This window comes from Conger conger, chromosome 16 (assembly GCF_963514075.1).
Source record: "Conger conger chromosome 16, fConCon1.1, whole genome shotgun sequence".
NCBI classification, from domain to species: Eukaryota; Metazoa; Chordata; class Actinopteri; order Anguilliformes; family Congridae; genus Conger; species Conger conger.
Genome location: NC_083775.1, coordinates 41,320,855 through 41,343,566, shown reverse-complemented (window position 1 = coordinate 41,343,566; position 22,712 = coordinate 41,320,855). Strand labels below are relative to the sequence as shown.

The window sequence follows — 22,712 nt, the reverse complement described above, 5'->3', positions numbered from 1 at the left end:
AATCCCTCTAATTGCTAGCTAGACTGGTAGCTGTTATTTTTTCAGTTCTCACATTAGTGTATTACTAGACCTGTTTTCGCTGGAATGTTTTTTTTTATGCTACTCTTGCTTGATTATGTAAGCTGTTTATTGTTGTTTCCACATAAACATATGTAAGTATTTTACATTGTGTGTCTAAAAAATGGTTTTATAGATATAATCCATTGTCAGACGTTATGTATTTTAACTCACAGTCGCCGTTTGGTTTGAAATTCACAATTGATTCCTACAAAGTAAAAGTCACTTAGATCACATTTCTTCTCCATTCTTTTATGCATTGAGTTGCAGTCATGTTTTGTCATGATTAAATATTTGCATTCAAAGCTGGTGTACAGGTCTACCAGTTAAAGTGGTCACTGAATGTACATTTGCTCATATGGTGAAAATCACAAACTTTACATATAACTTCTTATAACTAAGTGGTAATATAATGCTTATGAAAATGTTATAGATGGTTGTTTTTTGTTCTTGTTATAGAAATGCATGCCATTTTCTTTTATGGTCTCCGTGGGCAGATGCAAGTGAGAAATGTTAATTTTGAATGTTTTTGGGTTTTCATGTTAAAATGATGTTGTACATGCTGGATAAAGCGGGTAAACCCAGTAAACTGCTTTGATACTGCATCGCAGTACTGTAAAATCAGACAAGCTAACAGCTGGGGCAATTCCCACTTCAGTTGTGGTAGAAATGAGATGTACAATGTTTGCTTTGTAGCAGATTTTATTTTTGCGATAAAAAAAGTTTCATAATTGCTGTAGAACAGGCAGGAATGATTGCAATGAAAAAACAGGTAATACCAGTTTTGAAATAAAAATACACATTTTAAAATAAAGTCTTATAAAGAAATATGAATAATAAGCATTCTAAACAGTTTTGTGGCTATCATGCAGTTGAAGAAAATGAGTAATATACGTGTACACCTTTACTGAGTATCCAAAAAGTTTTTTTTAGAACAAACAGTTATCAAGAGTGATTAATTTCATGCTAAATTGAGTATATGTTTGGCCAGTAAGCTTGTCTGCATTGTAGTTATATAGTTATGCCTGAGATGCTTCTTAATTTTTGGTCAGCCTGGAGATGCTGTGATTGGCAAAGAGAGGATCTTTGTCCAGGAACACTCCCATTTCTGTGAGCATCTCCCTAGGCACTGGCCTTGCGTGGCGTGACACATAGGCCTTCTCAAGGTGGGAGTTCATTGGAGACCCTACATAGTTATTGCAAGCAGGACCCCCCAAACTTGGAGCACATACCACTTCAGTCTTATAATACAGCTCCCCATGACTGAGCTTGCAAATGTCTGTCTTGACCCCCGCTATCAGCTGAACCGAGCATCCACCCAGATGGTCATCGTCCCACTTACTGTCCTCGTCCCACACTTCGAATTTTATCTGGTGGTCTGGTAGCAGTTGAACAACGCCCAGGTCAATGGGGTAGTCCCAGCTGGGGCTGTTGTTGTTCCAGATCACCCTTGTGCGACCAACCTCCCTTTTGGAGAGAAACAGCTTCACATACCCATCTGTTCCTGTGTTGTAGTCTCCCCACAGGCCCACAGCCTTCTGCACAGTCACATTCACCCGGGCCATCCCTTTCTTTGTCGGACAGCAGTCCGGGGTCACATGAGGGTTGTTATGGCAATTGCAGATACATGAGTCTTGGGGATGTGTCTTAATGCCAACCTGGCAGGGGGCAGAGCAGTTCTTCCAGAGGGACTTCTCCAGGATATAGTGGCTGATGGCCTTGCGCAAGTGCCGTCTGGCAGGGTCAGAGGTGGGGAGGAGTTCATGGAGTGCATCAAGGGAGTAGGACAGCAGGTCTGGGCTCAGTGGCAGGGAGGACAACCACTCCTTGTAGGCCCCTGGATCTTTGTTGGCTGAAAACAGTAACTCGGCGTCTGTGGTGTGCCCCCCTTTAATCTCAGTCATCCTGGAAAGAAAAAAGGAAGCAGATGCAGGTTTAAACATGAGACGGACTGCTTGCTTGAAAATAACCCAAATAATCCAAAATAAAATTATTACTATTCTTGAACCCTTTTGACTACACGCATAATCCTTCTTAAAAGTAATCCTTTAGGGTTTGTTTTCCAAGAGAGAATTACTCGGAAAGTGGTAGTGGAAACATACATATGAGTTGGCTCGCACGGAATCCATTGTTGTGTTGTAGTTTGTCAGCACTACGCAGACTACCTCAAGCGGCAGACGCTACTTGTGCATCTCAAGTCACTTCCACAGCATTTAGGAAGGCGAGTGGTTGGTTTAGGCAAGTACCACGTTACTACTAGCTTGCTAACATTTTGAATTCGTTCAGAATTTTTAATTGACACTAGACAGATTTGCCTGTCACAACGATTATCTCTCTAATCGCTATTTCTGTCACTTAGGCTATGTAGGTAGCAAGCTATTTATCGGGGCTCCACCAAAAGTACGTAAAACAGTTGATAACATTTGCAAATCTACTGTACCAGTAGTGCCTTTTGGCGCTCGATCCAGAGCAGTTTCAGCCAAATCTGCTTGCACACGTACATGGGTTGTGCTCACAAATCAGCCCGGAGGGCAGTTTGTCACAGAGACTGAGCGAGTCTGTGACACTGGACGTCAAAGTAAAGCAACCTGGCTGGAAAAGTTATGTGCAGCCGAAATGCCTTTCCTGCATTTTGGTTTTATAAGAATTTATGTTCTTATTTTGCTCAATAATGTTTCGTGAGGTGGAAGGGTAAAGATTATGGTTATCTAATATGCTAGTCTCGTGTTTGAACTCGCTGTCTCTCTCACTCTATAACATAACCTAATAAATTGCCAGTGACAATTTCACAATCCAGGGGTGTCACACTGTGTATGAAGATATTTTTTGGGTGGGTGCGTGTGCTAGCTTTTAAGCTTTTGTCCCTGACTTTTTCTTTGTTTTCCAGTGCAGTCTAAGACATCTGGCCTCTGCCTCTCCAGTCTATTTCTCTCTCACTATCAATTTAGCTTTACTGGCATGATATAGCTACAAATGCACATTGCCAAAAAGTGAAAAATAAACAATACATGTATTTCATACATTTAAAGCACAATAAACTGCTTTGAATATTAAGCTGTGCTTGCTTTCATGTACATTACATTATTAGCATTTGGCTGATACTATCATCCAGAGCGACGTACAGTTGATTAGACTAAGCAGGAGACAATCCTCTCCTGGAGCAATGCAGGGTTGAGGGCCTTGCTGAAGGGTCCAACAGCTGTGCGGAACATATTGCGGCTACACCGGGATTAGAACCTTCGACCTTGCAGGTCCCAGTCATTTACCTTAACCACTACGCTAAAGGCTGCCTTGTATATGTACTGCTGCACCATGTGAATTACAATAAATGTCGCATTGAACTATAGTAAAATTAACAGTTGGCCTATATTACTAAATGGTAAATGCCAGGAATTTATATAGCGCCTTTATCCAAAGTGCTGTACAATTGATGCTTCTCCATTCACCCATTCATACACACACTCACACACCGATGGCGATTGGCTGCCATGCAAGGCACCGACCAGCTCGTCAGGAGCATTTGGGGGTTAGGTGTCTTGCTCAGGGACACTTCCCGGGCGGGAGATCGAACCGTCAACCCTCCGACTGCCAGATGACTGCTCTTACTGCCTGAGCCATGTTGGCCCCGGTTGTATTATTACATTACATTGCTTTATTTATTAGACTTCTTTTTTAGACTTATACTGCTGTAGCCTATCCATTTAGATAGTGGATCACGTGTTCAGAGATGCTCTTCTGTATACCACTGTTGTAATGTGTGGTTATTTGCGTTGCTGTCACCTTCCTGTCAGCTTTGACCAGTCTGGCCATTCTCCTCTGACATCTCTCATTAACAAGGTGTTACTGCTCACTGGATTTTTTTTTTAGCTTTTTGCACCATTCTTTGCAAACTACAGAGACTAGTGTGCATGAAAATTTCTCACTAAAACTCTGGAACGGGCGGTCTGCTCCCAACTGTCCACTTATCTTCTTATCTTCTCCAGAACAATCTCCACGATCCCAACCACTCCACTGAGACTGCCCTGCTCGCGGTCACTGAGGAACTCTGCTAAAGCCAAATCCCTCTCCTCTGTCCTCATCTTCCTCGACCTGTCAGCCGTCTTTGATACAGTCAACCATGAGATTCTGCTCTCATCGCTGACTGGGATTGGCATCACAGGATCTGCACTGGCATGGTTTTCCTACCTCTCTGGTCGTTCGTGCCAGGTGACTTGGAGGGGCTCAGTCTCTCACCCTCACCCCCTACAATCTGGAGTCCCACAGGGCTCAGTTCTTGGTCCTCTCCTCTTCTCTCTATACACCATGTCTCTAGGTTCTGTTATCTCTTCCCATGGCTTTTCTTACCATTCTTACACCGATGACACCCAACTCTTTATTTCCTTCCCCCCCAATACCCAGGTCACCACACAGATCTGTGCCTGCTTGGCTGATATCTCTGCGTGGATGACTTCCCACCACCTGAAGCTTAACCTGGCCAAGACTGAGCTTCTCTACATCCCTGCTAAGTCCTCTCTGACAAACGACCTCTCACTGACTGTTGAGGACTTTGTAGTTTCCTCCTCCTATATGGCAAAGAATCTTGGGGTGACTCTTGATAACCGCCTCACCCTGGCTCCACAAGTATCCTCCACTGCCAGAACTGGCAGGTTCTTCCTCTGCAATATACGGCGCATCCGTCATCTCCTGAAGGAGAATGCCACCCAGCTCATACTCCAGGTGCTCGTCAGTTCCCGCCTGGATTACTGCAACTCCCGCCTAGCTGGTCTCCCAGCTTGTGCCATTAAGCCCCTCCAGTTGGTCCAGAATGCTGCAGCCCGCCTGATCACCAGTCAGCCCAGGTCGGCTCATGTCACCCCACTCCTTATTGGCCTCCACTTGCTTCCTATTGCCGCACACATCCGATTTAAGGCCCTAGTGTTGGTATTTCAGGCTGCTAAGGGGACTGCCCAACTTTACATCCAATCCTTAATCACTCCCTACTCCCCAGCTAGACCACTCTGGTCTGCCAGCTCTGGTCGCCTTATAGTTCCCTCACTACGAGCACCTGGCGGTCGAGCTACACATTCACACCTGTTTTCCGTTCTGGTTCCTCAGTGGTGGAATGACTTGCCTACCACTGTCAGGACAGCAGAATCCCTCCCCCTATTTTACCTTAGTCCTACATCCTGATTTAGACTATGCTCATTGGACATTGGATAAAGCCCTGACGGGACTTTATCACGTCTCTGTCTGAGTCGTGTATTTTGGGTCCAACCCCCACGCACCCGTCTCGGCACTGAAAATTTACATTCATTTAACCTAAATGCACACCTGCTGTTACACAATGACGCCAAATCTTGTAAAATCTTGTTTTCCAGGAAGTTGATGGGAATAAACGTTGGTGTGAAAACATACAAGTATTACAATGTTATAATGTTTTTGAATATATACTTAAAGACATGTTTGTATGGTCATGAAGAATTGACTAAATTGAGGAAACAATGAATTTTGATTTCAATTTTGAAGTCAAAAACGCCCGATGGCCTTTCTTGTGTTAAACTGCCAGCCATTTGTAACTATCTCTTGAACAATGTGCACATTTATTCTTAATATGTTAATAGTTGACCTATGAACTGCATTTTTTTGTGTGTCAGTTTTCAGGTTAAATTATAGTTTTATGTCTGTCTCAATATTTGAAATTTTCACACTTTTGATATTCTTGGTAACGGAAAATAAACATTAATTTTGATTACATCAATTTTACTTCCTGTAACACGGGTCTTCAGCTTGAATGAACACATCTTGCGTGGCCAAATTTGCTCAGAACACGCTAATTAATGTAGTGAATGACTGAAATACAGTTCTGGAGCAAAAATTCATACCACAATTTCATACCGAAAACCCCAAAAAAGTCAGCAGATTCCATCTAGGCCTACGTATGAGTCAGTGGAGGCTGGTGACTTCCAGAATTGAGGAGGCCATTTTTTTCCGCTTGCTCACTTCACTCGCGATGGAATGTTCCCTGTTCTCTTATCTGTCTTTGTGCTGGCCAAAGGCATACTATTTGGAGTGTAAGCTACAGTCAGAAAGTTCTGGCTGATGAAATTCATTGTGCAGAGCTTAGCCTTGTGCCTTCCTGAAGAAATGACATTGCTGTAAGTCTATGAGCCTGCCTGATAATTAAGCTGAGAAATGACATTTGGATGTAATATAAATGCCAAGTGAACATGTGTAAAAGGCAGGAATTTTAATTATGTAGTTAAAAACAATTTTGTTTAGCTTACATTTTTCATTCTTCTACAGCTTCAACATGTAATCACCAATTTAATCAAGTTTAGCATATAAAAAAGATAAGATAACACTTTCTTTATCATATGTAGTTTTATTCAATATATTTAATATAAAATATGTAAAAATATGGTTCCAGTTGGCTTTATCTAACGTTAACGTTATCCACTAGAGGGCAGCACTCTATTCGTATTTAGAGTGAATTTCCTCACAGAGCAACAATTCAGTAATTTGATATGGAAGATTATTAAATTGACTTGTAATAAAACGAAATGGACTACATTAAAAATAAAACTGTTCAATAAATCCCAAATGGTGTCTAACATGACCTATTGAATGTCATTCTCACTCGCTAGTATCTGGAATCTGCATATCTCCAGCCCAAGATCTCAAATTGCGCTAGAATCTCGCCGACTTCCGAGGTAGTTTTAAGCAAAAGTGTTTGGCCAAATGAGCTATAGGGATGATAGCCAGGGGTGTTCTCTAAATTTCCTGAAAAGCACAAGTTGATAGGACACTCGTAGCCACTATGGCGAGTGTTTGTTTGACTGAAGTGACTAGCGAATTCTCAAAATGGCTTCTGTGTTGAATAGGAAAGGAAAGGATAGTTGATTCCAAATGAACCAGTAGCATGTGATTGGACGAACAAAATGTCAATCTTTCAGCCCTGGACACAATGCATGGTGAGGCCAGGCCTCCGTTGCCCACCCATTTTCAGTGATCTGGCCAATCACATATTGGCATGAAAAAAAATGCATTACATTGACTTCTATGAAAAGCTAATTTCCTAGGGGAGGCCTGGCCTCCCTTAATACAAACTGATAGGGAAATCTGGCCTGATGCTTTACAATTGCAATATTGGGTTTTAGCCATGGGAAAATTTAGATTTATGAACAAAACTAAAATAATATGAATATAAAAAATAAAAAATATGTTTTTTGTTAAAATAAATAAATAAAATAAATATATTTATTGTTTTTTTTTAATCTCTCTCTTCTCTCAAATTATTGGGGAGGCCAGGCCTCCTCCACCTCTATGGAGGAGCCTCCACTGGTATGAGTACATATATACAAGTGCAAGCTTTATTTCTAAGTGAAAAGATTTTCTGTTTTGAGTGGATACAGATAATTGTGGTTGTGCCTGGTGCACGTAGACACACAATACAGCTACAGCCACAACACTGCACAAATACTGTTTCAAATATGATGACAAAACCACCAAAAATTAGCATTCTGCACTTTTTCGTCTAGGCTACTGGATATCTAGGCAGGTTTCCAAAAAGGACATTTAATTATATTATGGGCCATATGACCTGTAAAATACTGTATTTTTCTAACACTCTCCTGCCTATCACACCCCCCCCCCCACCCACAACTCAAACTCCTTGCTCTTGCCTCTGGCAGCAACAGCTCAAGAAGATTGTACAATAATCACAATAATAATATCATGTATGCTTCAATACCATACCCCTAGCCGGTTCTAGGCTGAGCAGAAGTAATTCTATATTTTCTTGTTCACAGATTGGGGGGATGCTAATATTGTGCAACAGCATTACCGGTTCTGTTGCACAATATTAGCAGGTTTTCCGGGCACGTCCAACTGGGCGGAGACCCCGAGGTAGACCCAGAACCTACTGGAGAGATTTTATATCTCTCCTGGCCTGGGAATGCCTCAGGATCCCCCAGGAGGAGCTGGAATGCGGGGGGCGGCCTGTAGCGTAGTTAAGGTGCATGACTGGGACACACAAGGTTGGTGGTTCTAATCCCAGTTTAGCCACAATAAGATCCATATAGCCGTTGGGCCCTTGAGCAAGGCCCTCAACCCTGCATTGCTTCAGGGGAGGATTGTCTCCTGCTTAGTCTAATCAACTGTACGTCGCTCTGGATAAGAGCATCTGTCAAATGCCAATAATGTATTGGAATGCGTTGCTGGGGAGAGGAACACCTGGAATACCCTGCTTAGCCTACTGCCACCACGACCCGACTCCGGATAAGTGGGTTCATTTTTTTATTTAGCGAATGCAAATTTCTCAAGCCAAGCAGTAGCCTCTTGATCTAAATTGTGGAGGGAGATTAGACCTCCTTTCAGTCTTTGGAGAGGGCAGGCTTCAATAATATGCTCCATAGTTTGCTCCTCTCCGCAGGCACACAGTGGGCTCGGGCTGCTTCCCCATCTGTGAAGGCTGGCCAAGCAGGGACCCTGACCAGTCCTGAATCTGTTTAAGGTGGCCCACTGTCTCCTAGGGAGGTTGGTGCCAGGGACTGGTTGGGTCGGGTCTGACACTAGATGTTTGTTTGGGATGCCTCTGCATTCCCATTCTGTCGCCCAAACAGGCATGGCATCAAAGTCAGTGGGTGGTGGGTCCCTCCAAATTGGACGTCTAGATCGGAGACGTGCGGGTGGTGGGTTGTAGATGTCGGCATGGATTGGTAAGTGGGGGGAATCTTTGACTTTTTGGAGCATCCTATAGGTGAGTTCAGTTCGTCTGATATTGGGGGGAAAGTATGTTAGATAAGACAGGGAGCCAGGTGACTAGTGTTGACCGGATAGTCCCAGTAATGATTTGCATAGTGTTGTTTAGTTGGGTGTCTACTTGGTGTGTGCGGGGTGACCTGGACCAGACAGGGGCGCAGTATTCTGCTGCAGAATATGACAGGGTCAGAGCGGAGGTGCGCAGTGTGGGAGCTGCTGCACCTCATTTTGCACCTGAAAGTTTGCAGAGGAGGTTGTTTCTAGATTTCACCTTTGCTGCTGTTCCTTTAAGGTGTTCTTTGAATGACAGTGTCCTGTCCAGGGTCACTCCCAGGTATGTTGGGTTGGAGGAGTATCTGAACTGGTGTCCACCCAATCTGATGTCCAGCTGTTTGGTGGCATCTGCATTTTCGAAGATGGAAGACACTGGAAACTGTTTTTGCTGGACTTGGTTGCAGGCGCCAGGCCTTGCAGTACTGGTCCAGTTTTGCAAGGTCCTCATTTAGCACCTGCTCCAAAGAGGCCAGGTCAGACGATTGGGTTGCCAGACAGATGTCATCAGCATAGATGAACTTGCGGGATCTGGTGATGGGCAGGTCGTTTGTGTATACATTGAACAGGGTCGGAGAGAGAACTGAGCCTTGAGGAAGCCCATTTATTTTTCATGTAGGTGGTTAGGGCCAGTACTTGTTCCCTTGTACTGCATCCTTTGCGGAAACCAGCCTGATCTGCATTAAGATTTGACTCTACTTCTGTGGATATACGCTGTAGTGATAAGTGGGTGATAATGGATGGATGGATGGATGGATGTATTTGGTTCACTGGACCCTTGCCATGAAAAAGGACATTGACATTATCAAGACTGTGCAGAGGCATTTTGGGGGCAGGGGCTCAAGTAAAATAAAATGGTTCTCACCCCACCGATTATTCCCACCCCGATGTTGCCACACTGCCACCTTCCATACTCACACACTATGTTCATAACATGGGACCTGTTTAAATTCTACTATTATTCCATGAAGAGGCCACAGATTTGATATCAGTCAGTGTAAGCACTGCAGTCAGTGTTCAATTATTTAGACCAATTCAGTCACATTACATCAGTGGTTTCTTTGAGAAAGAAGGTTTGGAAGGATGCAATTTAAGCATAGAGTTGTACTGACCTGTTTTACCTTTCATTATAAGTAATGATACGATTTTAAATCAGCAGTCCTACTCTGACATAATTGATACATAAGCCCCCTTCATTTGGGGTTTCAAAACTGCCTTCTGTTTGTCATCTTCTGTATCATTTTGTTAGACTGCATGTTTTTTTTAGATTCGACATACAGTACACTGAACTACAGTAACATCTTTTTGAGCATCACACAGAGGAAAAGAAACAACAGTATTACATTCAAAAACACATACACACAAACACTTATATATTTATTACATCTTTGCATGTGGCTGAAAAACTGATCCAGGATCAGGGAGGTGAGAAGCATTTTTTTTTTCTTGGATACTACTATACATTTCCGTCTTTATATTTGGTAGAATTTCAATAACAAATAAATAAAAAATAAAATACAATTAACCAGCCAAAAAATGGCACTTTTTGAAAAAGGCCAGGTCTCCCTTGGGCCTAATCTGTGCACTGTGGATTTCCAAAATGCAGAGGAAGTGAGGTCTCCCCACGCTTGTTTTGCTATCTGTATGTTACAAAATAAGGAACTGTTGTTGCTAAAGCTAAGGTATCTAAAGATAGGTATAACTGTGAGTTTTAACACTTTTAAACAGTATATCCTGTTACCATAGTAAATGAAAAATGCACTGTGAAAAAGGAATGAATGCCAAAAACCCACTCCGGCCTAAATACAGGCAGGTGTGACTTCAGGAGTTAAACTTCAGTGAGATTGGTTTAAAGTTGAGGCAGACTGGTTGGAACTTGAAGCAGGCCAATTAAAATTTAAGGCAGACTGGTTTAAACTTAAGGCAGCCTGGTCTAAACTTGACGCAGACTAGTCAAAATTTGAGGCATACTGGATTATTACCCCAGTGACATACACCAGTGACCGACCCCAGTGACAGACCATAGTGACAGACCGTAGTGACAGACCGTAGTGACAGACCGTAGTGACAGACCCCAGTGACAGACCATAGTGACAGACCCCAGGGACAGACCCCAGTGACAGACCGTAGTGACAGACCCCAGTGACATACACCAGTGACCGACCCCAGTGACAGACCATAGTGACAGACCGTAGTGACAGACCGTAGTGACAGACCGTAGTGACAGACCCCAGTGACAGACCATAGTGACAGACCGTAGTGACAGACCCCAGTGACAGACCCTAGTGATATGCTGTAGTCCCAGCAGGCTGCTGATGACTGACCTGTCGTTGAAGCTGCTGGAGAAGCTGGCCTTGTTCTCCAGCTTGTCCGTGGCAGTTTGGCAGTGCTTGACCTCGGTGGTCAGTGTGTTATCCCCCACGCTGGCTGCAGCCTCCACATCCAGGCACATCTTCACCTCCTCCGCATTCAGGCCCTGCAGTGCAGCCTGGCACTGCTTGATGCTGGTGACTGAGTGAACGCTGCCTCCCAGCTCCACCTGCAGGCCGCAGAGTCTCTCATCAGCACAATTGCCAATCTGTGGCTTTTGACCAGTGTTATGGTGTTGAGTGTTATGGTGTTGGCCAGTGTTATGGTGTTGACCAGTGATATGGTGTTGAGTGTTATGGTGTTGGCCAGTGTTATGGTGTTGAGTGTTATGGTGTTGGCCAGTGTTATGGTATTGGCCAGTGTTATGGTGTTGAGTGTTATGGTGTTGGCCAGTGGTATGGTGTTGGCCAGTGTTATGGTGTTGACCAGTGTTATGGTGTTGTGTGTTATGGTGTTGACCAGTGTTATGGTGTTGAGTGTTATGGTGTTGGCCAGTGTTATGGTGTTGACCAGTGTTATGGTATTGGCCAGTGATATGGTGTTGAGTGTTATGGTGTTGACCAGTGTTATGGTGTTGAGTGTTATGGTGTTGGCCAGTGGTATGGTGTTGACCAGTGTTATGGTATTGGCCAGTGATATGGTGTTGGCCAGTGTTATGGTGTTGGCCAGTGATATGGTGTTGGCCAGTGTTATGGTGTTGAGCGTTATGGTGTTGGCCAGTGTTATGGTGTTGAGTGTTATGGTGTTGGCCAGTGTTATGGTGTTGGCCAGTGTTAATGTGTTGAGTGTTATGGTGTTGGCCAGTGTTATGGTGTTGACCAGTGATATGGTATTGGCCAGTGATATGGTGTTGAGTGTGATGGTATTGGCCAGTGATATGGTGTTGAGTGTTATGGTGTTGGCCAGTGGTATGGTGTTGGCCAGTGTTATGGTGTTGTGTGTTATGGTGTTGGCCAGTGTTATGGTATTGGCCAGTGATATGGTGTTGAGTGTTATGGTATTGGCCAGTGATATGGTGTTGGCCAGTGTTATGGTGTTGGCCAGTGATATGGTGTTGGCCAGTGTTATGGTGTTGAGTGTTATGGTGTTGGCTAGTGTTATGGTGTTGAGTGTTATGGTGTTGACCAGTGTTATGGTGTTGGCCAGTGTTAAGGTGTTGAGTGTTATGGTGTTGGCCAGTGTTATGGTGTTGGCCAGTGTTATGGTGTTGACCAGTGTTATGGTATTGGCCAGTGATATGGTATTGGCCAGTGATATGGTGTTGAGTGTGATGGTATTGGCCAGTGATATGGTGTTGAGTGTTATGGTGTTGGCCAGTGATATGGTGTTGGCCAGTGTTATGGTGTTGACCAGTGTTATGGTGTTGGCCAGTGTTATGGTGTTAGCCAGTGATATGGCGTTGGCCAGTGATATGGTGTTGAGTGTTATGGTATTGGCCAGTGTTATGGTGTTGTGTCTTATGGTATTGGCCAGTGTTATGGTATTGGCCAGTGTTATGGTGTTGGCCAGTGTTATGGTGTTGACCAGTGTTATGGTGTTGGCCAGTGATATGGCGTTGGCCAGTGTTATGGTGTTGACCAGTGTTATGGTGTTGACCAGTGTTATGGTGTTGAGTGTTATGGTGTTGGCCAGTGATATGGTGTTGGCCAGTGTTATGGTGTTGAGTGTTATGGTGTTGGCCAGTGTTATGGTGTTGAGTGTTATGGTGTTGGCCAGTGTTATGGTGTTGACCAGTGTTATGGTGTTGACCAGTGTTATGGTGTTGGCCAGTGATATGGCGTTGGCCAGTGTTATGGTGTTGACCAGTGTTATGGTGTTGACCAGTGTTATGGTGTTGACCAGTGTTATGGTGTTGAGTGTTATGGTGTTGGCCAGTGATATGGTGTTGGCCAGTGTTATGGTGTTGAGTGTTATGGTGTTGGCCAGTGTTATGGTGTTGAGTGTTATGGTGTTGGCCAGTGTTAATGTGTTGAGTGTTATGGTGTTGACCAGTGTTATGGTGTTGGCCAGTGATATGGTATTGGCCAGTGATATGGTGTTGAGTGTGATGGTATTGGCCAGTGATATGGTGTTGAGTGTTATGGTGTTGGCCAGTGATATGGTGTTGGCCAGTGTTATGGTGTTGAGTGTTATGGTGTTGGCCAGTGTTATGGTGTTGGCCAGTGTTATGGTATTGGCCAGTGTTATGGTGTTGAGTGTTATGGTGTTGGCCAGTGTTATGGTGTTGACCAGTGGTATGGTGTTGGCCAGTGGTATGGTGTTGGCCAGTGTTATGGTGTTGACCAGTGTTATGGTGTTGTGTGTTATGGTGTTGGCCAGTGTTATGGTGTTGAGTGTTATGGTGTTGGCCAGTGTTATGGTGTTGACCAGTGTTATGGTATTGGCCAGTGATATGGTGTTGAGTGTTATGGTGTTGGCCAGTGTTATGGTGTTGACCAGTGTTATGGTGTTGAGTGTTATGGTGTTGGCCAGTGTTATGGTGTTGACCAGTGTTATGGTGTTGGCCAGTGTTATGGTATTGGCCAGTGATATGGTGTTGAGTGTTATGGTATTGGCCAGTGATATGGTGTTGGCCAGTGTTATGGTGTTGGCCAGTGATATGGTGTTGGCCAGTGTTATGGTGTTGGCCAGCGTTATGGTGTTGGCCAGTGCTTGCACTGGCTTGAATCATGGCCTCCAATTAGAGCCCCACCATGTTTTATTAGAAGAACACAAATTGAATTGGACATCTGAACAAAAACTGGACTGACTTATTTGACATGAGAGTATCAACCTGGTAGGGCTCATAGTACCATAGTAAGGTTTAAGAGCCTGATAGGTTTTATAAGTTAGAATAATATTTTAATTTACTATTATCCTACCTTAATGATGCAGTGAGGTTTTACCCCTTCATTGACTCCTATCCTACCTTGGTGATGAAGTGAGTTCCAAAGATGTCAATTAATTTGTAGTAGCGCTGTTTGCTTTCCTGCGTGTATGCCTTTGGGAGGAGCTTCACAGATCGCAGAAATTCAGGGTGTTTGCGGGGCCTACTGGACACCCTATAGCTGCAAAAACATAGGGGAGAAAAGGGACTAAATACAGTAGTCCCCTCCAAATGTATTGGAACAGTCAATTTCTTTGTTTTTGCTATACACTGAAAACAAGTGAGTTTGAGGTCAACAGATAAACATGAGATGACAGATCCAAATTTAATCTTTTATTTCCTGGTATTTTTAATCTAGATTTATAAAAATAAAAAACGTATCACCTTTTGGATATGTCTGCCTACTTACAAAGATATGTGCGGCTAACTCAATCACCAGATCTTAACCCGATTGAGCAGGCATTTCACCTCCTGAAGACGAGATTGAAGGGAAAACCCTCCCGAAACAATGACTAAAAGAGGCCGCAGTACAAGCATCACAAAAGGCAGAATACAACCGTTTGCTGATGTCAATCGGTTGCAGGCTTGATGCAATTATTGTAAGCAAGGCATATGCTACCAAATATTAAATGTTATTTACTTTCATTTAATGAAATACTCTCTGTGCCAATACATTTGCTCACCTAAAAATCGGGTGGTCTGATACCAAAGGTGCTATGTTCTAAGTAGTTTAACCCATCTAAGTGTAGATACCAGGAAATAAAAGCTGCAAAAAATATATATATATTTTTTTTTGTTTTGTTTTTTTTTTACAAAGGAATTGGCCTCGCTGTTCCTATACTGTTGGAGGGGACTGTAATACACTTTGCAAATACAGTCCTTATAAAATGGCTGACTCATTGCCCCTGCTTTAAATGCAAAAGAGGGCCATAGATCACAGAGGGAAATATGAATGGACAATGGTAAAAAAACAATCTGTGAACACAATAATAATTCTGCTTTAACTGAAGGATTGAAAGAGGAACAGTATTGTGCAAAATTGTGGGCACCCCTGGTCAGAAAAGGCTTTACAATTTATATAATAAGTTAATACGTGAAAAGCAGCAAATCTGACCTCTAAATGGTATAGCATTAAACATTACACATTTCTTCACATTTTAAAGCAAGATTAATTTTTATTTTCAATTTTTTACAGTTTCAAAATAATCAAAAATGGAAAATAGCCCTTGTGCAATCGTTTGACAACCCTGTCAGTAAAGACTTTTTAACTCCTCCTTGGGCAACTATAACAACTATAACAGCTATAACAGCTTATAACAGCTATAACAGCTTGTCAAGGCTTTCTGCAGCAGTCTTTCCATTCTCAATTTTTGAATTATTCCTGGGAGAACACCTTTAGTGTTTAAATATTCTTTGGCCTTTTTGTATGTACGGCATGTTTGAGATCTCTCCACAGATTTTCAATAATATTCTAGTCTGGGGACTGTGGTGGCCATCCCAAAACCTTTCTTGGAGGTACTTCATGGTTGATTTCGAGGTATACTTCGGATCATTGTCTTGCTGGAATACCCAAACTCTCTCCAGCTTCAATGTCTACACTGAACATTTAATGTACAATATTTCCTGTGCCAGTGGAAGGAACCCAGCTTCTTCACCCTTGTTTCTCCAAACATACCTTCTTTGGTGGTGGGCCAAAAAGTTCAATTTTGGTTTCGTCAGTCAAAAGCGCATTTGTTCCAAAAGGCTTCAGGCTTCTCAATGTTTTCTTTTGCATACTTAATTTTGTCTTTCTTTCTGGAAACTCTGCTATGTAGGTCTTTGTTATTTTGTTGCCCTGTGAACAGCTAGACCTGTGTTTGTTACTCTTTTTTGCAGTGATGTGTGGGTTCTTCTGAGCATTTCTCACCATGTCTCGGCCATTCTGTCTGAAATCTTTCCTGGCCTTCCAGACCTTGAGTTGACATCTGGTGAGAAACTGTTCCATTTATCTTCTATTTTCTAATGTTTCTGACAGTGAGAGTTTTTCTAGCCTTCTCCTTCTTGGTGGAAATGAACTTCATTCTGAAATCCTTGGAAAGTTTTGAGGAACCCATGGTTGATAACACCAGAAAGGGCAGCCACTGCAGTTGGATACTTTAGAAGGCATGGGATAAAAAGTTTGGCCCTGGAATTATACACACCTGAGTCACTGAAGCCCTAACCTGGGTCTGGGCCTCGGTAATCAACTTTTTAAAAAAGTAACAAAGAATAATCCAAAAGGGTTCCCAAACTTTTGCACAATTATATATATTTTTTTACATGTATAAACAGTAAGAATGTAAGCAATCCTGCTTAAAAATTTGCAGAAAGGTCTCATGTTTAACTCTGTACCATTTAGAGTTCAGGTTTGCTTTCGATCACATACAGACTCATTGTAACAGACATTTAAACCCATATTTTTGCACCCCACTGTATTGTTAGAATATAATTTGCTTTCAAGGCAGGGGGTTGAAGGCCTTTGAATCCTCAACATAATGTTAAAATGGGAGTTCTTAGCCTGAGAAGGATCTCAGCATATGAGTGGTGACCTATAATCAGCTTTGCCTCTCACCCAGGTTGGGATACGGAGATGGTTGGGATATGGAGATGGTTGAGATGTGGAGATGGTTGGGATATGGAGATGGTTGGGATATGGACAGGGTTGGGATATGGAGATGGTTGGGATATATGACCTTACCTGTAATAGCGACATGACATTTGGTGGCTGGTAAAACTGAACTTGTCCTTTTTGGTTTTCTCCATGGAGAACTCTGCCATTTTGGAATGGGTTCCTGCCATCATTAACGATCCTTTAGCTGTCTTGACTGAGGCCTCTAAATTTACCTTCCAGTTGTTCTCCACACTGTTCAAGCTGGAGCTTACGAGGGACTCGCTGGACTGGTACAGCGTGCTGGCCACTTTCAGACTGCATTGGCGGTTTGCCCTCCAATCCACAACAGAGAGTGGCAACTTTTGCATTTTCCCATCTAGATACGGATTCTTGCAAATTGTGCATGTTTTGTCTTTGCGTTTCCAATCATTCATGTTCAGGACATATGCACCTTTACGCTTCATTTGGGTGATGTCAAATCCTTCCCCGGCAAGATTGGACCCAGGGACTAGCTCTGCCTCTTTGCACTCACTGGCTAAGCCAGTGTTGCAGTTTTGGCTGGTTGGAAGGGGGAGGCACAGCAGGAGTCCCACCCAGAATGCAGAGATGAAGGAGAACATGACTGCATGGAGAGGTGGCAGTTTGTGTAGAAAATTGTGACTATTGCAGCTTTTTCTTCTGGAAGTGAAGTAAGAACAACAGTTTTTGTTAATATCAGTAATATCAATATGTTTCTTTCAAGACCTGTACCTGTTTTGTTGCCAAATCAGTAAGTGGGCTTATTTGAATTAATTCCTATATTCCATTACATTTTCAATTAATGTGGTCACCAGATATAGTGCTTGAAAGTTTTAGCCTCACAGTTCTAAAACTATTTTAGGATTTGTTTGTTTTAGCAACAACTGTTCCTTATCTGGGATGGCAAAACCAGAGTGGGGGGACCTCACATTCTCTGCATTCTGGACATCTAGAGAACCAAAGACATGTAATAGCAGTAAAGTGAGAAATGGGTGATCAACGATAGATATTTACTGTGTATAGTACATGTGTCAATTGTAAATGGATAGATATCCAAATGTATTTATATATACTGTTGATATGGATATGTACACTCACTGATACTAATACTGGGTAGGGCATCCCTTTGCCTCAATTCTTCATCTCATGGATTCCAATATCATTTCCGATATCTTGGAATTCAATGGTTGCATCAAGACACTGGTCCACAAATCTTAATGAACTGCTGAAAACTAATTTAGGATCTGGTACGGTGGGGGCAATTATTTTTATGCAAAAGCTAACCAACCGCAATGACTTTGTTTTGTTTTGTTTGTTTGTTTGTTTGTTTTTTTTAAACTAGTATGTGGACATGTATATAGTCCCCTCCAAAAGTATTGGAACAACAAGGCCAATTTTGCAATACACTGAATACATGTGGGGTTCAGATAAAAAGATGAACATGAGACAAGTTCTGAATATCAGCTTTTATTTCCCGGTATTTATATGTGTTAAACTACTTAGAACATAGCACCTTTGGTATCAGACCACCTAATTTTTAGTATTGGAACAGAGAGTACTTAAATAAATGAAAGTAAATAACACTTATTATTTGGTAGTATATGCCTTACTTGCAATAACAATAAAAGCCTGTGACCCATTGACACCACCAAACTTTTGCAGTCTTCTTTTTCCAGGCTCTTAATGCGGCGTTTACTGGGGCCTCTTTCCGCTGTTTGTTTCAGGGGGGCTTTCCCTTTAATCTCTGTCATCATCTGCTGTTGTTTTCCTTGGTCGACCTGTTTGATGTCTGTTGCTCAGTAAGTCAGCGGTTTCTTTCTTTTTCAGGAGATTCCAAGAGTTGTACAACTCTTTTCTAACCTTCAAAATGGCCTTTATGTTGGTTTATCTTTTCTAACACAAACACAGTCAAAACTCAAGGCTAAAACCAAGAGTAGACATTCAGAACTATTTACTGTTTAACCAATCAATCTAACAGCACACATCTGGGCAACAAGAAACGCCTGTCAGTCACATACTTTTGCTAACCTAAAAATTGGGCGGTGTGATACAAAAGGTGATAAATATGATATGTTCCAAGTTCTTTAACAAATCTAGATATGTTTAGATATGTTTATCAGTGAACTGCAGTCAATGGAAACTCTGTGACAAGAAGCTATTAGAAGCACAAACAATTTGAATAACACCTTCAAACCAATGGGGGTCTGCTGCTTTTGGAAATTATTGCGTCAAACCAGGTAGATACATCAACAGTTTTTCCACAGTCACCTTCACCCCAGTGATAAGTGCACCAGCAGTTGCTCAGAGACAACATGTGGCACAGATTGCATTTAATTTATTTAAGAAATAACACCTCGTTTGACATTTGAAAAAATATGAAACATTACAGATGATGACACACTCCCGACATTGGAAGGGTAAACTGAAACTGACTGTGTGAGTGTAGGTGTACGTGACTGGTGAAGTGTTTGAGGTTTGGTTTAAGAGTACACCGCTGCAACTACCAGAGAACAGGATGTGTCCATTTTCCAGAAAATGTAAGTTTTAAAGAACAAACCCATCACTGCGATATGCATGCTTCCCCTGGCTCTTCACATTCATTGACAGGACCAGACTCACATGCAAATATTTACTACAAGCCCCCTCCAGACCCTCAGCATAGCAGAGTTATCTCTTCTACTGCACATCAATGCGACCACATCCTGTGCCTTTCTAAAGGCTGTTTACAGCCGGCTGTGATCTGCCCTGACTTAATTGACAGACTGTTTCTCTGACTGATTTATTTACTTATTTATTATTCTGGATTGTTTAAGCCTCCTGTTATGTTCAGATTTTGTGACCAGTTTCACACTTGGGGTCACATTTAGCCCAACAGTTGAAATGAACACACAAATATTGTAATAGAAACATTTTGTGTACACAGTATAAGAAGTACCAAAGGTTCAAAATAACCCTGCACAATACATGTGTATGCTAGGGTGGTGCAGGACTTAGCATAGCATTATGTTTGTGGGATTTTTACTATTTAATCCCACCAAATTAGACAATTAGTAAAACCATAAAGTATCAATATTAAAAAGGGTTATCTGGTTTCTAAGAGAGGCTGAACACCGAGTGGGGTCAAATTGACCCCAAACATAATAGGAGGGTTAAATTAAAATGATTATTCCAGTTTGTGTTCAGATTTCTGCTCCTGTACAATCCAACAGTGAACAATGTGCAAACTGTGCCTAGGGAAACAAGGGTTTGATGCTGGAGCATTATCTCCAACGGTACATCTATTATGTCCGGTACATATTTAAATTACTATTCTAAGGTACAAATGAGGGAACATTAACAGGAATTGGACTACTGTACCCCTATTTCTCACAATGTCCTGGCTGAATAGCAATGTTGTGTACTGTTTCTTTCTTTTCCTGTTCAAATGAAATATTTCTACCATTTGATATGACATCACATAGGGTATTAGAGTGCTATCTGCGCCACTGGAACATATAAGCATTTAACAAGACAAATCTTCAATAATGCACATTAGGCATAGAGTAGATATTCAGAACTATTTACTGTTTAACCAATCAATCTAACAGCACACATCTGGGCAACAAGAAACGCCTGTCAGTCACATACTTTTGCTAACCTAAAAATTGGGCGGTGTGATACAAAAGGTGATAAATATGATATGTTCCAAGTTCTTTAACAAATCTATGTATGTTTAGATATGTTTATCAGTGAACTGCAGTCAATGGAAACTCTGTGACAAGAAGCTATTAGAAGCACAAACAATTTGAATAACACCTTCAAACCCATGGGGGTCTGCTGGAACATATAAGCATTTAACAAGACAAATCTTCAATAATGCACATTAGGCATGGACTGAATAAAGTACGAAACAAGATGTCAAGATGGCTGACCGAATTACTTACCGAGATGGTCTCTCTGGGGTCTGTGAGACGCCTGCCTGCACAAGTCTGTTTGGGGAAGAGTTAACGTTTCCGTTTGTTGTGTGAGAAGCAAGCTGTTGGTGGCGGTGGTGGAGGTGGTGGTGTGGTGGTCTTTAGCTGACGCAGATGAAAAGCTAAGAGGGGACGTGTGATGCATAGCTAGATGAAATGTGGTTTCAGATAACGAGGACATGGGGTTTGGGTGGTCCGGTAAAGCAACATACCTACCAGAGGCTTTTATTCCTGTTAAACTGACACACACATACATTTGTGTCAATGCTTTGAGTCAGAGATGAGAGTTTGTATAATTGGGCCTATTTCTTGTAACTTGAGCTCTCAACTAATTTAGTGCACTGGTTAACACTGCACACTCTCCCATACAAGGGTTCAAGACTACCACTGCTCTTACCATTTGTTTTGCTAAATTATACAATAACGCATCATGCTGCTAGGCATAAATACAACAGGCAATATCACAGACTTCAATTCAATCAGAAGGAGTCCAGCAGAAGGGGTGGGGTGCAAGCAAAGTAAATTTCTGATGAATCATACGTTCTGTGTTGAAATGTACAAAATCATCAAATGTTGATCGTCAAGCTAAAATGTAAAAATGGGTTGTTTCAGTAGATTCGACCAAACTATATTTAAGTCCTGGCAGGAGATCAGTTTGACAGAGTTTGAATGTGCACTGGATTTATTAATTCATTCATTCATTCATTATCCTAACCTGCTTATCCTGAACAGGGTCGCAGGGGGGCTGGAGCCTATCCCAGCATACATTGGGTGAAAGGCAGGAATACACCCTGGACTGGTCGCCAGTCCATTGCAGGGCACACACACCATTCACTCACACACTCATACCTACAGGCAATTTAGATTCTCCAATCAGCCTAACCTTCATGTCTTTGGACAGTGGGAGGAAACCGGAGTACCCGGAGGAAACCCACGCAGACACGGGGAGAACATGCAAACTCCACACAGAGAGGCCCCGGCCGACGGGGATTCGAACCCAGGACCTCCTTACTGTGAGGCGGCAGTGCTACCCACTGCACCATCCATACCGCCCGCATTGGATTTAGACAAGGCATAATATTTGTAGTATGAGCCTTTTTTTTTTTATTCACAGTGTGATATATTGGTTTTAGCATTACTTTTTTATTTTCAGAAATGTACCTCCATGTACCTTTATTTATCAGAGTGTCTGCGTTTGGGGCTTCGGAAGCAGTACGTTATGTATGAATCAAGGACCAATTACATCACTCTCTCTCTCACACGCTTAGTGGAGGAGCCACATCGGCCTCCCTACTGCGCAGTTTCTGGCTCCAAACTGAACAACATGGTGGTGCTGCTAGACTTGACTTCCCAGGCTTCCAATCACTTTTCACAAGCCCATGGATAGTTAGTGGGTAACGTAACAGGCACTTGGTCCATATGTTTCTACAGTCTATGGTTCAAACCAGCAAACCAAATGGTCAGCCTTGGCAGCTCACACCAGATCAAGTATGATGTCATAAAGGTAGCAGTGTTACATCATAATGGTGGTGAACAGAATAGCTGGTATATATCTGGTAACCGGTAATATCTTTGCTTAAACCTGAAAGGACTGGACATCAATGAATTTCCTTCAGAATATTTTCTGTTCCAGGGTAAAACATTTTACTACACCCTTAGCCTTTGAGCAAGTTGATGGTAAAGCGAATACTTTTAATTTATTAGCATATATCTGCTAAGCCAACAAGATAAAAAGTAGCATTAAAAAGAACATTTTGTCTTAAAGGGTAATTACAACCTAAATCAAACTTTTTTTTGGCTGTAAACGTGTTTGTATGCTACTTTAGAGTGAAACATTTGAATCCATGCAATTATTTCAACATTTATGAAAGAATATCATTTTGGCTTAAAAACTGTTTTGAAAAATGCAATCTGCAGTACACCTTGGCCCCGCCTGAATCGGCTGATTTCAGGTTATGCTGTCATATGTCTGTACACACCTATCTACCCACCCCAGAATGCATTTTTATTTTTTTTAAATTGTGTAGTA

The 22,712-nt window shown here is 42.2% G+C and overlaps 1 protein-coding gene across 1 annotated transcript; it reads right to left on the bottom strand.

The window, feature by feature from the left end:
* Positions 1-741: 741 nt before the first annotated feature.
* LOC133115452 (perforin-1-like) lies at positions 742-20,783 on the bottom strand. Its single transcript, XM_061225361.1, has 5 exons — positions 20,654-20,783; positions 16,800-17,390; positions 14,126-14,264; positions 11,172-11,386; positions 742-1,962 (listed from the first exon to the last, which is right to left on the bottom strand). Exons 2-5 carry the CDS (start codon positions 17,330-17,332, stop codon positions 1,095-1,097), a joined length of 1,755 nt encoding a protein of 584 aa, XP_061081345.1. The 5' UTR covers positions 17,333-17,390; positions 20,654-20,783; the 3' UTR covers positions 742-1,094.
* Positions 20,784-22,712: the final 1,929 nt, after the last annotated feature.